The sequence below is a fragment of the Lacerta agilis genome, chromosome 7, assembly GCF_009819535.1.
Source record: "Lacerta agilis isolate rLacAgi1 chromosome 7, rLacAgi1.pri, whole genome shotgun sequence".
NCBI lineage: Eukaryota > Metazoa > Chordata > Lepidosauria > Squamata > Lacertidae > Lacerta > Lacerta agilis.
The window spans coordinates 10872566-10887218 of record NC_046318.1 but is presented as its reverse complement, the minus strand read 5'-3'; the positions used below and the strand labels follow the sequence as shown (position 1 = coordinate 10887218).

Below are 14653 nucleotides of genomic sequence, written 5' to 3'. Positions count from 1 at the left end.
CTGTGACTTTTTAGAAGTTACAGAATGAAACGTTGTTATTATCACAAGCTCAAAAACATGGCTGTTTGCACTATTATTGCCATGCAAAAAACTTTATACACATTTCCACAGGTGTGAATTTATTTATAGGAGAGCTACGGCAAAAAATCAGTGGGTATTCCTATGCTAAGAATCAAAGAAGCAAAACAACAAAATTCCAGAAAAGAAACCTACAGTACCTTTCGCTCGGTCCAAGGTCCTCGCCTTCTGACATTCCTAACTTTTTGTCTCTTTTAAGTGTAAATCCAATGCTCAAGGAAAGTTTGTCAGTCTTCCTTTGAGCTTGAAGAAATCCTGTCTATGAGTCTTCTTTTGTGGCTCCTGTTAAGTCCCTCTGGTACAGGGTATATTTACACACATCCTAAGTGCCTGCTTGTCTTGAATGAAGTTCACAGTGTACTATTTTGATTGGCTAATTCCACGAATAAACAGGTCACACCTTATTCCAAATACTGTGACAGGCTCCTAGGCGGCAAGCACTGTCCAGACGCCAACACTTTTATGGTCATGTGAGCAGTAACCACTACCCAGTTATTAACCTTTATTTGCCCGACTAGTTTGGAGCCTTACCTTCTCCTATTTTGCTTGCTATGGCAGCCTTGTGAAAAAAATAATCACAACTTACACTTTCATCTTACTTTTACCAACCAAAGCTCAGCTTTTGGCTAATATTTTTCACACTGCTAGCATACAACCCCCCTGCTCCTACACTAGCCTCTTATGATCCAGTGACATCATAAGGAGGTGACATCATGGGAGGTTCTACATTTTTTCCAAGTAAATGTGGCTTCCTTCTCGGAAGAGCAGCACATGAACATTTTACTTGGCATGTACTCAAATGAGGAAAGCAATTTCCTAACATGGTCCCTTCTTTCCATGTGACAGGCAGAGTAGCTCAAGATTTGTGTTTAGCAGCAGATGGTCAGCAGGCAAGAGATAGCCAACAAAAGCAAAACACAAGAAAGCAGTATAACATTTGAGTATCATCCTCGTAAACAATTGGATGCTTGATGGGCTTGAAAAAATTCACCAACTGCTCCAAATTATGTCAGCAGGGACAAGATAAGAGCAGCCTTCTCACATCACAGCCCAATATTAATGAACTTTTGGCAGCCGTTAGTATTGACTCCTAGCAGCACTTCCATGACCAATAGATAGTGACAATTACTACTATGAGATGCATGGGATAGCAGCAGGCACAGTCACTGTGGGGCAGGGAATGCCATGTTCTCACTCTGAATTTTCAGCTGCATTAACATTTCTATATAATTTTCCAAGTGAAAGCCATTTTCACTTCATTGGATAAAACAGAAATGAGGTTGTGCAGAGACATGCAAATTATCAGATTAAAGCATAAAACACACCAAATCGCCGGGAAAAGTGGTTTGCTATTTGCACACACCTACCCCTTGACAACCCGCTCCCACCTAAAAAGGGAACCCTTTGAAGTAAACTGAAAAGTGTGTTTTTGAAACCTCTATAGTGACTGAATATGGTGTTCTAGCTTCTGTTCACTAAAGGAAGCAGCAATATGGTAGGCAGTCAGGCCACGCCCCCTATTTCACTCCCAGAGCTACAAATTCTCAGAGTTCCACTCTGACAATTTAACTCTGCGAGTGGAATAGGGGCCTCCTAACAACTCCCAGGACCAGGCATAGGCAAACTCCGGCCCTCCAGATGTTTGGGACTACAATTCTCATCACCCCAGCTAACAGGACCAGTGGTCAGCGATGACGGGAATTGTAGTCCCAAACATCTGGAGGGCCAGTTTGCCTATACCTGCTCAGGACCCTTAACAAACCACAGCTCTCAGAATTCTTTGAGACATGGGTGGCACTGTGGGTTAAACCACAGAACCTAGGGGTTGCTGATCAGAAGGTTGACGGTTCGAATCCCCGCAACAGGGTGAGCTCCCGTTGCTCAGTCCCTGCTCCTGCCAACCTAGCAGTTCAAAAGCATGAAGTGCAAGTATATAAATAGGTACCACTCCAGCGGGAAGGTAAACAGCATTCCCATGCGCTGCTCTGGTTTACCAGAAGTGGCTTAGTCATGCTGGCCACATGACCCGGAAACTGTATGCCGGCTCCCTCGGCCAGTAAAGCAAGATGAGTGCCGCAACCCCAGAGTCGTCCGCAACTGGACCTAATGGTCAGGGGTCCCTTTACCTTTACCTTTATGGAATGCAAGAAGATCAAACCTATCCATTCTGAAGGAAATCAGCCCTGAGTGCTCACTGGAAGGACAGATCCTGAAGCTGAGGCTCCAATACTTTGGCCACCTCATGAGAAGAGAAGACTCCCTTGAAAAGACCCTGATGTTGGGAAAGATTGAGGGAACAAGGAGAAGGGGACAACAGAGGACGAGATGGTTGGACAGTGTTCTCGAAGCTACTAACATGAACTTGACCAAACTGCGGGAGGCAGTGGAAGACAGGAGTGCCTGGCATGCTCTGGTCCATGGGGTCACGAAGAGTCGGAAATGACTAAACGACAACATGGTTGTTTAAAGTAGTATCATAGTGCTTTAAATGTGTTATGTGAATATGGCATCAACTGGTATCTGCATGTGAGAAAGTGCAGTTCTGGTTACTGCTGGCAGCACACCACGAACAACGGGCCATTTTACTACCACATACAAGTCAGAATTATGTATACCCTAATATACGCCTCTAGATGCCTGCATTGGATTGTTAACCATTTTTTGTCTAAGTGCGCACTGTCAGGCTGACAACAGTAAATAAAATCCTATTTACAGATGCAATGACAAGCTACCCAATACAGTGCTTCGTCAGTCACTTATGGAAAAAGTTGCCTTTTGTAGGTTCAGTATGAATTTAGCTATTTGGTATTTGGCTACTTTTTGAAGCTCATGAAACAAGAGTTGTCTCTCCAGAAGGCATTCCACACCTTCTTTGGCCCAACAGAACCTCAAAGTCAGATGCAAGGGCACAGCTTCATTTCTATAGGAAAACTGGTGGAGGTAAACAGACTTTCTTATGTAGCCATGCTAAGAGTGGTTGCAATTTCTTTCTCCCATTTTTATGGTTATATAGTTTCCCAATCTTTGTGATTCAGATTAAACAAGGTACTAAGTATAGTTGCTGGACATTATTAGATGGGATGAGACATATAATTTGCATTGTCAGGAAGCCCATTACAACATAGCAGTACTACATGAGCAGTCAATCAGGACTGCAGTTTCAGAACTGGGCTTAGTGTACTTTGCCTTGGTGGTAGGTCAGAGACACTGGAAATTTCAATAGCAAGTTCCCATGCTCAATTAATATAATATTATTAATAATTTATTATTTGTATCCCGCTCATCTGGCTGAGCTTCCCCAGCCACTCTGGGCGGCTCCCAAATGAATGTTAAAACAATACAACAATTCCTGCTCAGCAGAGGAAGGGTGTTTGACAACCGACTTAACATAGCCTACAAATTGACATACTGGGAGAGAGGAAGCAGATAACTCACTCCTGCTTTTTAGCTCCAGAAAGGCATCAAATTTGGTGCTAGGCAAGCATTCCACATAAAGTGCCCTCTCCCTGCTCATCACTGAGGCACTGGTGAAAAATTGAGCATTCAAGCAGGTTCAACAGAATCCTTGAGGTACATGCGTATAAAACTTAAATTTGTGCTTTAAGAGGTGATCACCAGCATTTTGAGCAGCCTCTAGAAATGGACCAGCAGCCAGTGCAGCCACTGCTGAGATAGGTTCCCTCTGATTGGTCCCAGTCAGTAGCCTAGCTTTTTCACATGGTGCCAACTGAATCATTTGCCTTCTGAGAGTGCAGATCTCTGATCTCCTACACCTCTTTTGTGGTAGTGGATCTACTCAGTTGGCCTATTATATTTCTAAATGCTGGCTAATTTTTGGCCTCCGATCTTGATAGCTAGCCACAGCTGCTCTCAGGCATTCTCTCCCACCATCACTGTGTACCACTGGCTTAAAGATGATTAGAGGAGGAGACAACTTGCCTAGAGGTAGTACAACGAAGCAGACAAAACTATACCATGACAATGGTAGCACCAAATAAATCCATCACACCAGCAAACTGCCATGACCAAGCTAATCTAGGCTGCCTTAACATAATATCCATCTACTTCACAGCCAAAATTTGTTGTAATTGGTTCAACTGAATCAATTCAAATGTAGAGTTTGCAACATGCACTGCATGGTCCTGATTATTTGGAATGGTTTCAGCTGTTTTCACCTTCAAATGCTCTAAAAATAGAAATATTTTACACAGCATTTCTTCTACTTTTTTTGGAAATGTATTTGCCGTACTTGTGGTTTTAACTGTTTTTAATTATCTTCAGTATACATCAATGCTGTTCAAAAGATGATTAGTAAATTAATGATGATGATACTACTCCTGTATTATATTATAATACCGTACATTTATTATGACAGGTCTCTAATGCACACACAAAGCTCCTCATTAAGCATAGATTTCCTTATTCACAACAATGTTGGAAACAGGTTTTGCACATTTAATTCATATGCATGCAGCTCAACTTCCAATTGTACAAAGACTGAGTCAGTCCATATCCACAGAGAATTCATCATGTTCAAGGAGCCTTGAAGTCAGCCTCAGCCAGGAGACATTATCTTAGTGGTAACATACCAAGGTTAATTATTAATTTTTAAGAAAATGAAGTTCTGTATGAAAGCAGAGTTGTTTGCGTATGTATTAAGACCTCAGAGAAACAAACATGAAACTGCAAAGACTTAGCATAATCCAGCCAAGGATAAGCACATTAAATTCTAGTGGAGAGATTTAGGTTAGCACTTAATTCTCCCATTAAAGTCAATAGGACTCAAGTTGTCCAACTCCTACCATTTTAAGTTCTTTAAATTATGCTTACTTGAAACTTATACCATTCAATTTTATTAGAATGTAAACAGGTAAATAACTAATTTGCCGCACTACCACATTCTCTGAATTTGTTACAGAAAGAAGTGTCACAGAGCAATGAAGGTACATAAGGTATTACCAACTAGAAAAACTTTCCTGTGAAGCTCTGGGACTTGGAACTTCATTTTTCATTTTTCCTGCAAGCACTGCAAGCACTTTGGGGCCACTGCTACACTGCAATCTTAATTACTTATCAAGGCTGAAGAAGCTTATCTGGAAGCATTATTGTTTCTTTGTTTGCTTAACACCATGCTATTTCAAAAAGGGCAGCACTATTGTAATGGAAACAAAAAGCTAAGCAGCTAAATATACGTGCCTTTAAAAGTTAGACATAAAATTGTGCATATCAGCTAAAACCACCAAAATATCAGTAGTATGCAAGAGTAATACAAGCAACTATGGGATGATTCTCAGATCCTATGGAAAGCTAGCTGGAACAGAAATGCTCTAGCAACACGATAGTTGCCATGGTGTCCAAAAAAGCATCCCTGAAATTCAAACCCTATTTATGTCCAGAAAGGAAAGAAAGGTACCACCCAAGTCGGTCACACAGTTGGCCTGAATCACTAATCCAGATATTATTAGACCTGTCCTCTGAAACACTTAGAAAATGTGGTCTTCTAAAGTTTGTTGTTTCTAAGTGTCAACTGGAGCGTGCTACTGGCTACAGAAGGGGCTTTCCATTTAAACCGATAAAAATTTTCCTTAAAAGAAATATGTCTACGAAAGGGAATTTAGTTTCCAAACAGTTTGGGCATATTTGTGCCAGGGACAAACTACATGTCCTGTCAATTACAATTATAATGAGGGAGTTCTGTTTTTGCTCATAATAATCAGAAGGAGAATAAGGAGAATAAGATGAAATAGGCTTTAAAGAGGTTTTTAAAAATATCCACATCAATCTACTGATTTGGAGGAGGTTTGTAAATGCCTAGCAAACATGTCACAACAGTCTGTAGGTAACTCTGCTTTTAACAGGTACAGTGTGGATTGCAACGGGCATGTGGAAGAGATTTGTGCAGCAGCATTCCATAGGACTGAACAGCTGTAGAAAGAAATGCCTCTTTGCCATTCGCACCATATAGGCTGCACAATGGGACTCTATGGCTCCAGCATGCCACTATTACTACAAATGTTTATCTACTCTGTTTTCAAGCTAATCATCTCCATGGCAATTTTCCTCTGAAAGAGTGCTAAAAGGATTCCTAGGCCAAAATGCCAGCTAAACCACTGCTAATATCAGTGGATAAATCCTCCACTGCATTCTGGAAACAAATCAGCTGCTTCTCATCATAGAAGAAAAGGCCTTAAACTATTCTATACATGTTGAGTATATATGACATAGTTATTACAGCAATATTTCAAAACAGACATTTGGGTATTATACATTTCACAACAAAGCTTTATATGAGAAAGGTTGCATAGCATTCTGTACATGGGGACAGATCATGTGGCACCTGCAGAGGCCTTTTATGTAGGACCATCTTCATCCCTACTGACCTTATTGGGTGTTAAGATTTTCAGAGGGTGATTCTAAAGGTAAAAGGAGGTAAATCACCCCTGGGGCCCTGGATGGTTAAGTCCAGTCAAACTTGACTATGGGGTTGTGGTGCTCATCTCGCTTTCAGGCCAAGGGAGTCGGCGTTTGTCCACAGACAGCTTTCTGGGTCATGTGGCCAGCATGACTAAACCGCTTCTGGTGCAACAGAACACCGTGATGGAAAACAGAATGCACAAAAACGTTGTTTACCTTCCTGCCGCAGCGGTACCTATTTATCTACTTGTACTGCTGTGCTTTCAAACTGCCAGGTTGGCAGGAGCTGGGACAGAGCAATGGGAGCTCACTTCGTTGTGGGGATTTGAATCGCCAACCTGATCAGCAAGCCCAAGAGGCTCAGTGGTTTAGTCCACAGCGCCAGCCGAGTCCCAAGAGGGTAATTCTACTATCCTCAGAAGTGTGGGGCATGGTGGGCTGGGAGACTGCTTTCTCTGTGGCAGTTCCTAAATTGTTGAAGTGCGTCCCTATAGCCAATTGCTCCCTTTTTCAGAATACTGCTGTGCTGCTGAGTCCCCCTCCCCCTGCCCAAAGCTTACTCTGAAAAATCAACATTGTACAGCTTTTGTTGTACTGTATGCTAAAGACACACATCTGTACTGTGGTCTTTTGACATTTTAGGTACTGTGTTTTCTAGGATCCACCTCTTTTGTGGAATTCACACTGTTCCGCTCCATTTGGAACGGTTTTGGTTGTTTTATCATTTTCAAAGTTTTACCTTTTTATAATTTTGTATTATATTTATAGTTACCCACCAGGGGTCCTTATGCTGAAAGGTAAGAAATCCAATAAATAAACCAACTTTCCTGTTGCTCACATGGTCCATTTCTCCACCCCTCCCCAAGCTAGGTTTAAAACAGTATTTTTGTAGCCAATAGAGTAGGTTGCAGTGTGTACTTGTCATGTGTTTTTGTTTGTGTGGTGCTCACAACAGTTTCTCCGGTCTGCAGCTGTGCCCACAGGCCCCCAAAGACTGGCAAACACATGAGTGCTTGCTACATATTCAGGTATAAAAAGATCCCAAGCTAAAATCAGTCTTGCAGACACTGGGATTAGGGAGAAGTGCTTGCAGGGAACGCTGCCGAGAGCTTAAGCAAGGACAGGCACTGTTGTTTTATATAGCGGATTTAGTAGGGAACGTGCTACAAAAAGAAACAGTGCACCACTTCAAAGTCGTAAGTGATTTATGGCACATAAACACATTGGAGCTCCACCGTTTTCTAGGAAAATGGCTTCACAGAAACTGTGTTGCAATGTGTTGTGCTTCTATGCAGAGCTGCATAAAACACAAAACTACATACGAGCAGAGGGCATGCTGAAACTCTTGAAAGGAAATAAACATGTTATTCTGCTGATGCGTTCACATGCTATGATAAGCTCGTTCCAGGACATTCCTGCTGAAGTTAGTGACTAATCAGAAGTGCTGATGGGGAAGCACACCCTCCATGTCGTCATAACCCGGATGTTTGCACATGAACCTCAGCTGCTGCTGTTCCAGGTTCTTGTGCCTTCTGTAAATAATTCCCATAGAGTGTTTTGTAATCCAATGCTTGTGTTTCGAAAACCAGGATACAAGAATAGGTCACAAGGCTACATTTTTATTCTCCAGTAATAGCCATTCTGGGCTCTACCCTTTTGTGCTTCACAAGCCTCACTCTCTCACACTTTCCCAACCATTAAAAATCCAACAGCCACATGATAATCTTTCAAACTTCAAAGCAGCCAGTCTTTGACTACAAACAAATCAAAACCTTGTTTTTCCCTCACTGAAGTTTAGTAAGATTTTCCATTTTCTATAAACAATTAATAGGAAATATGTAAGAAATGTAACTAAGTTCAAATAAAAATGTACAAGTTTAAAAAACAAACATACCACACCTTTCTTAAACAACGGGAAAGAGGCTTCTAATCATTAAATTGTGTTCCTGTGAATCTTAGATCTCCATGGAAGTATTTAAAATCCAGTCTTCTATTTTCAATAGAGGTAGGAAGATAAGGAGAAAAATAAAGTAGAACAAGGAGGAGGAGGTGGATATAAATTATGTGCATCAGCTTGAAAGGAGTCTGACAGAGTATCAGGTCTCCACAGTTGCTGTTCTGAGCTATGTTATAGCAATGAAAACACTCCAGAAAGGGCCCCCCTCTGCCATTACATTTACACAAAGAATTTGTTTGCAGATATTTCCAGAGGCAAAATACAAGAGTCAAACTCCTAGGAGTAAAGGAGCTTCAGAGGAAGAATACAACATTAAACAGGTGAACAACATGAAACAGGTAAACATGAAACAATCAGGAAGTCCAATGCCATCACCCATGGGTTAAATCAAAGCAAATGTGTATTTTTTTAAAAATCACACTACCTGTGTTAAATTAGCTTACCAAATATCTGGTTATGTATGCTACCCAAGACTGTTTCAATGGTTCCTTGTCACACTACAGGTGCTAATACAATTATCTCAGCAAGCTGGTACTGTAAGAGGTTGAAATGTGTGCCTACTTAACATATATTTAAGCTCTAATTATCACATATTTCATGTTTGCATCTCCTTGCCATTCAACTTCACTGTACCATTGTTTCCTTTATGTACCCAACTAAGAATTCACTAATGCATCTGATAAAGTAGTACTGACTCCACAAAAGCTTCTGCCACAATACATTTCTTAGGTCTTTAAGGTGCCACACTTTGATTGTTTTTGTATATGCTTTATGTCACTCACTCTCAGGATTCCAGTTCCAAGAGTTCCATTAATATCAGGTCGAGAGAGGGATTTCTATTTGCAAGGATAGATTTCCAAATCTTTCCCTTTAAATACAGTTAAAAACAATGAACCATATCTGGCTGCCTAAAAGGATATGTGCCCCCAATTTGTTATTTAAAATATACACAAGGTTTTTTTTATTGACCATTCAGCAGGGGCCCCAGTCGGAAAAAAGTTGGGAAACATTGTTCTACAGCATTAATACAGTAGACAATAGGAAAGGGGAAAAAAACACTCTGCTGCCCTCTACTGGAACTTCACACCAGCTTCCAAACATATGGCCCATTCCTTTAAAAACAAAAGCAGAGACAGTTGGAAGAGCCTGCAAACCCCCAGCAAACTGGCACTTGTTCAAGTAAACAACTATGGGCAGGGTCCATTTTTTCTTTCAGCTTCTGTCAATGATGCTAATCATAGCTATGTGCCCAATTAGTGAGAAGATATGAATGTTAGATGCTCTCTGAAGGATATTGTTATCTAAAACACTTGCAGTTGTGCCCTGTATTGACAACTATGGAAGGCAGAGATGGGAGGGGGCAGAAAGGGGCTGAGAAAGTGCATGAAGACAGATAGAGACACACACACAATCATTGCTGATCTGTGACTAGCAGTTTATTTTATAATAACAAAAAGTGTGGTAAGCAGATGAAACATTCATATACTGTATAACAGAATAAAGGATAGCACAACTGAGGAGTGTCAGGAATATGATAAGTACTACGAAAAGACACGGTACAACTTTGGAACAGACAATACAGATATTCAGATATATATAAACCCTCACCTTCTCTTTCTTCATTCCCTACCCTGCATCCTGAAACCTATCTAACCTTCTTGGCACTGGCATGTTCTGTACCAGAAAATAAAATGCACGTTAAATATTAAGTCACGAAACTATAAAAGAAAAAAGGTTGAATTTTATCTGAAGTCAACAAGAAGGTCACCTGAGTCTACCATGATCAAATGCAAGGCACCACAATGCTGTATTGAAATTTGAAAACCTGGTTTTCAATTTTGAGTTAGGCGTGAACACTGGTTAACATTAATCATGAAAATGTAAGCACAGGCATAATGCTGAACCACAATTAATGGTGGCAGGGAAAATGGAGCACATGGTTCTATAGCTCATTCACAACACTTCCACTGCTGGGTTAAGGGATGAGCCACATTACAAATCTCACTTTAACCTTTTTGTGCACCAAACTGCCACACACACAATGCAATTACAATATTGTAGGTATTGGCGCTGGTGTACAAGCCCATATAAATCTTGGGATCAGGATACCTAAAATATTTCAAGTATACTGACAGGACTAGAGGCTGCAAAGCTCTAGGTATCCCTAGAGGGTATCTAGGTACAGTATCTAGAAGGACCTTGTCAACACAGAAATATGGGTAGGAGAATGTCCTATAAATAAAGACTAATCTAGAAAGCAAGTAAGATCTAGAGCTAAAGTGCTTAATGTCCCAATACCATTATAAAGTTGTAATATTGAATAGTCACCAGCAATATAAGGAATTCACTAACACTTACCGATCAGTGAGGCTTCTCCACAATTGTGCACCTGAAAACAAGACAAGGATGAATAAGATATTTTTCCGCATGTGGTCCAATGTTTATAACATATGCACACATTCTCTTTTATTAACTAAACTATAAAAATGCAAAATTGGGGCCTGATGTTCTACTGAAAGAAATCATATCCCACTGTGCAAACATGAGCGCTTGAACAAACTTATACTAGAAATATAGAATGTGGTCTTGGTCTACATATTATAGGAGACTGGTGTATCTGAATATGTCAAAGAATAAATTTATGCAATAGGAGACACTGTTCAGAAAGTCTTTCCTTAGCAAGCTAATAATATTAACCTACCTTTCTACTTAACATAACCCTCACAGAAGTTTACCATAAAATTTTAGTACTGCAGTTAGGAGGATAAAGGGATATTGACAGGTTTCCATACATTGCTGATACACATTTTGCATGTTAGACAGATACTGAAGCAGTGTCTTACCTCTTTCTCTAGACAAGACCAAATCCTGCATGATCTGCAGCATTACAACGCCAAGGAGTACATGCGAAATTAGATGATATAGTCTCCAAGGAGTCAGTGCGAGGAACCTAGGAGAAGAGAAAAATCATTTTACCATGCAGATATATAAAGCTTTCCTTGCCATATGAAAGCACAAGAGCAAGTCAGGTAACTTAATGTTATAAAGAACCTCCCCCCAAGCTGGTGCCCTCATTCCTGAGCACTGGGCATGATGTGCGAGCATGGTGGGAGTGGGGTACCGAATATCTGAAGGGCTGACTAGCTTGGATAAGGCTGCCACTGATGAAGGAGAAAGGTCTAAAAGGGTTCTTGTTGTTCAGTCGTTCAGTCGTGTCCGACTCTTCGTGATCCCATGGACCAGAGCATGCCAGGCACCCCTATCTTCCACTGCCTCCCGCAGTTTGGCCAAACTCATGCCAGTCGCTTCGACGTCACTACAGGACTTCATATACAAAATCGGCCAGGCACAAGAATAGTTTTTTCCCTTGTGCCATTAAATTGTTAAATTCGTTGTTGTATAGCTGAAGGGGAGGTAAATTATGGGTGGGGTTTCTTTGCTTCTTTGTATTGTGAGAGGAACAGTGTCTGTATGTTTACATTGCAATGTAGCCAAAACAAATTCCAAGTATGTTGGAAAATGTACTTGGCCAATAATAAATTATTCCTATTATTCCTATTCTTCAGAGACAATGTGTATCTGAAGAAGTGTGCATGCACACGAAAGCTCATACCAAGAACAAACTTAGCTGGTCTCTAAGGTGCTACTGGAAGGAATTTTTTATTTTATTTTGTTTTGACTATGGCAGACCAACATGGCTACATACCTGTAAAGAAAAAGGTATATGTTGGAAGTGTAATGAAATTGAGGGATCTTTTATTCACATGTGGTGGTCCTGTAAAATGATTAAGGAATATTGGGAAACCATATATAATGAATTTAAAAAGATACTTTAAAATACTTTCCCCAAACCACCTGAGATTTTCCTCTTGGGGGTGGTAACAACTGAGGTCCCAGAAAACCAAAAGAGTTTACTACTATATGCCACCGCCGCAGCTAGAACCTTATTGGCACAAAGGTGGAGTATAGCACCCACTAAGGAAGAATAGTAGTGTAAAATGTTCAAATATGCTGAATTGGCTAGTTTGACGAACAGGATAAGAGAAAACGAATATAAGGAATATAAGGAGGAATGGATAATGTTTATTGACTATCTCAAGAACCAGTATAGACAAATCTAAAGTTTAGCAGGTCTTGTGTAAATCCAGCAGAGTTGAAATAGAGTATTTAATAGATAACAAATTGGATGATTAAAAATATGTGGATTATGCGGAGTAGTAGAAAAGCTAAAGGAAGTAGGAAAAGTGTGGAAGGGAAGTCATATGGTATATATATATATATATATATATATATATATATATACACACACACACACACACATATATACATGCTGTATCTGGTATGGTTGTAAGTGGGACGGGGAGGAGGGGAGGGGGTTAAATATGCTCTCTGTCCCTGTTTTTGAAAATGCTATTATTATTTTTTAAAGTTAGAGGCTCATAGCTGCTGAGTCTTAACAGAACTCTTAGTCACTATACTATACCAACTGTCAAGACTCATCAGCCACAAACCTCTAAGTTTTGTGGAGCAGGCAGCACCTGTCTCACACTTGTGTCATGAACCCCTTCCCTAACCTGTTAATAAAAATGTTCATAGTACATAGCTGCTATAAGGATATGTGATATAATGTGAAACACCAGGAAAAAGACTGACCAATACAGATTATGCTGGTGAGCAGAAAGAGGGGAGATTTGTCAATGAAATACCAGATGGCCCCAACTGACAAGTTTTAACATCTAGTAGACATGGTTCAAAATGCTACATTCAACTATAAAAAGCAGTTTTTCATTCAAACACTAATTAGACTCAAGTTTCCACCTTCATGGTTGCACAAAAAAGCCTCATATGTTTGTAAGGAGCCTTACTAGCTCTCATTTCCTCTCCTCCTTTCTTTTTTCTCATTGAGATTTATATTCTGCTCTCTGCCTGGTGACAACACTGATATCATTCTGGTATCAGGCAAAGGCTTAAATCCCCCCCCAAAAAAAATTCTAGCATGCAGTATAAGTTATTTTGAGCATGGTTTTATCTAGTTGTGCTGCTGAACTTCTGTGACCACTGCTTTCTGTTACATTCATTTTTAATGCCAATTTTTAATATTGAATTTTTATATCTGTGGGTTTTTGAGAACCTTGTATTGAAGGGCAGCCTAGAAATAAGGCCAAATAAAAATTTACCATTGATTCAATACACATTGCTCATGACATACAGTAATTGCAATTATTTTCAATCTCAATGAACTGCTTCCTAGATAGAGAACTGGGCAACATGCTATGCTGCTCATGACATACAGTAATTGCAATTATTTTCAAACTCAATGAACTGCTTCCTAGATAGAGAACTGGGCAACATGCTATGCTGCTATCCTGGGAAAGCAGTCTAAAAGGAGAACACGGCTCCACCAGCTTGAGATCCGTTTTCTAAAGCTGTTCTCCAAATCCCTTCTTTATTTCTTGAAAATCATGGAAGTTCCTTCCCGCTAGCTATCTCCAGAGCAGGTGAGGCAACTTTAGCCCCTCCAGATGTTGCTGAACTAGGGGAGTTTTAGTTTAGTAACATCTGGAAGACAAAAGGTTCCCCACACCTGCTCTAAAGGCAGGAGAAGCAAAACAGACTTGAAATAGTAACTCCTGGCTTTCCTTTTCCTGTGCTCCCATGAAGAAGAGAGCCCCAACTGCCATACCCATCTTGAGAGGAGCACATCTCCTTGCAAACAGGAAGGTGTCACCATCCCTGGCTGGCCTTTTCCATTTATATATATAATGCTGCTTACCTTTCCTAGCCATCAGTGGAAAGGAGAGAGACAAAGAGGCTAGATGGTACACCTCTCCTTCAAGAAGAGCTGCTCCTGTCAAGAGTATGCAGTGGCTGCAACTTTTGTTTTCTTGGAGGGGAAGAATGACACAGGGCAAAGCAACTAGACATCCAGCACTCGAGTCTTTTCTGCCTTCAGTGGCAGCTGGTAAGAGGAAGCCTTCAATTTTCTATACCAGGGATGTTCAACAGGTCAATTGCGATCTACTGGTAGATCCTGGTAGATCCACGGGAAGTTTTGGTAGATCACAGTCGATGGCTGGGTCCCTTTCCTTAGCATTGGAAAAATAGAATCCAGCCCCGCCCTCCATTGTTACACAATCTGCAGAATGGAAGACTGAGTTTACTCAGTGAGGCTGTTTGTTTCCCCAGCGATCTGTTGGTGAGTGG

General features: G+C 40.6%; 1 protein-coding gene across 2 annotated transcripts in view; it reads right to left on the bottom strand.

Moving 5' to 3' along the window:
* Nucleotides 1-14653, bottom strand: part of RETREG1 (reticulophagy regulator 1) — a 42362-nt gene that overhangs the window by 19445 nt on the left and 8264 nt on the right. Inside the window, exons 2-3 of one of the 2 annotated variants that reach the window (XM_033154369.1) lie at nt 11293-11399; nt 10808-10838 (exon numbers count right to left, since the gene is read on the bottom strand). In XM_033154369.1, coding sequence (XP_033010260.1) covers nt 10808-10838; nt 11293-11399 — 138 coding nt within the window. Of the gene's footprint in view, nt 1-218; nt 573-10807; nt 10839-11292; nt 11400-14653 lie in introns of those variants that run through there. The other variant, XM_033154371.1, reaches the window with a different exon arrangement.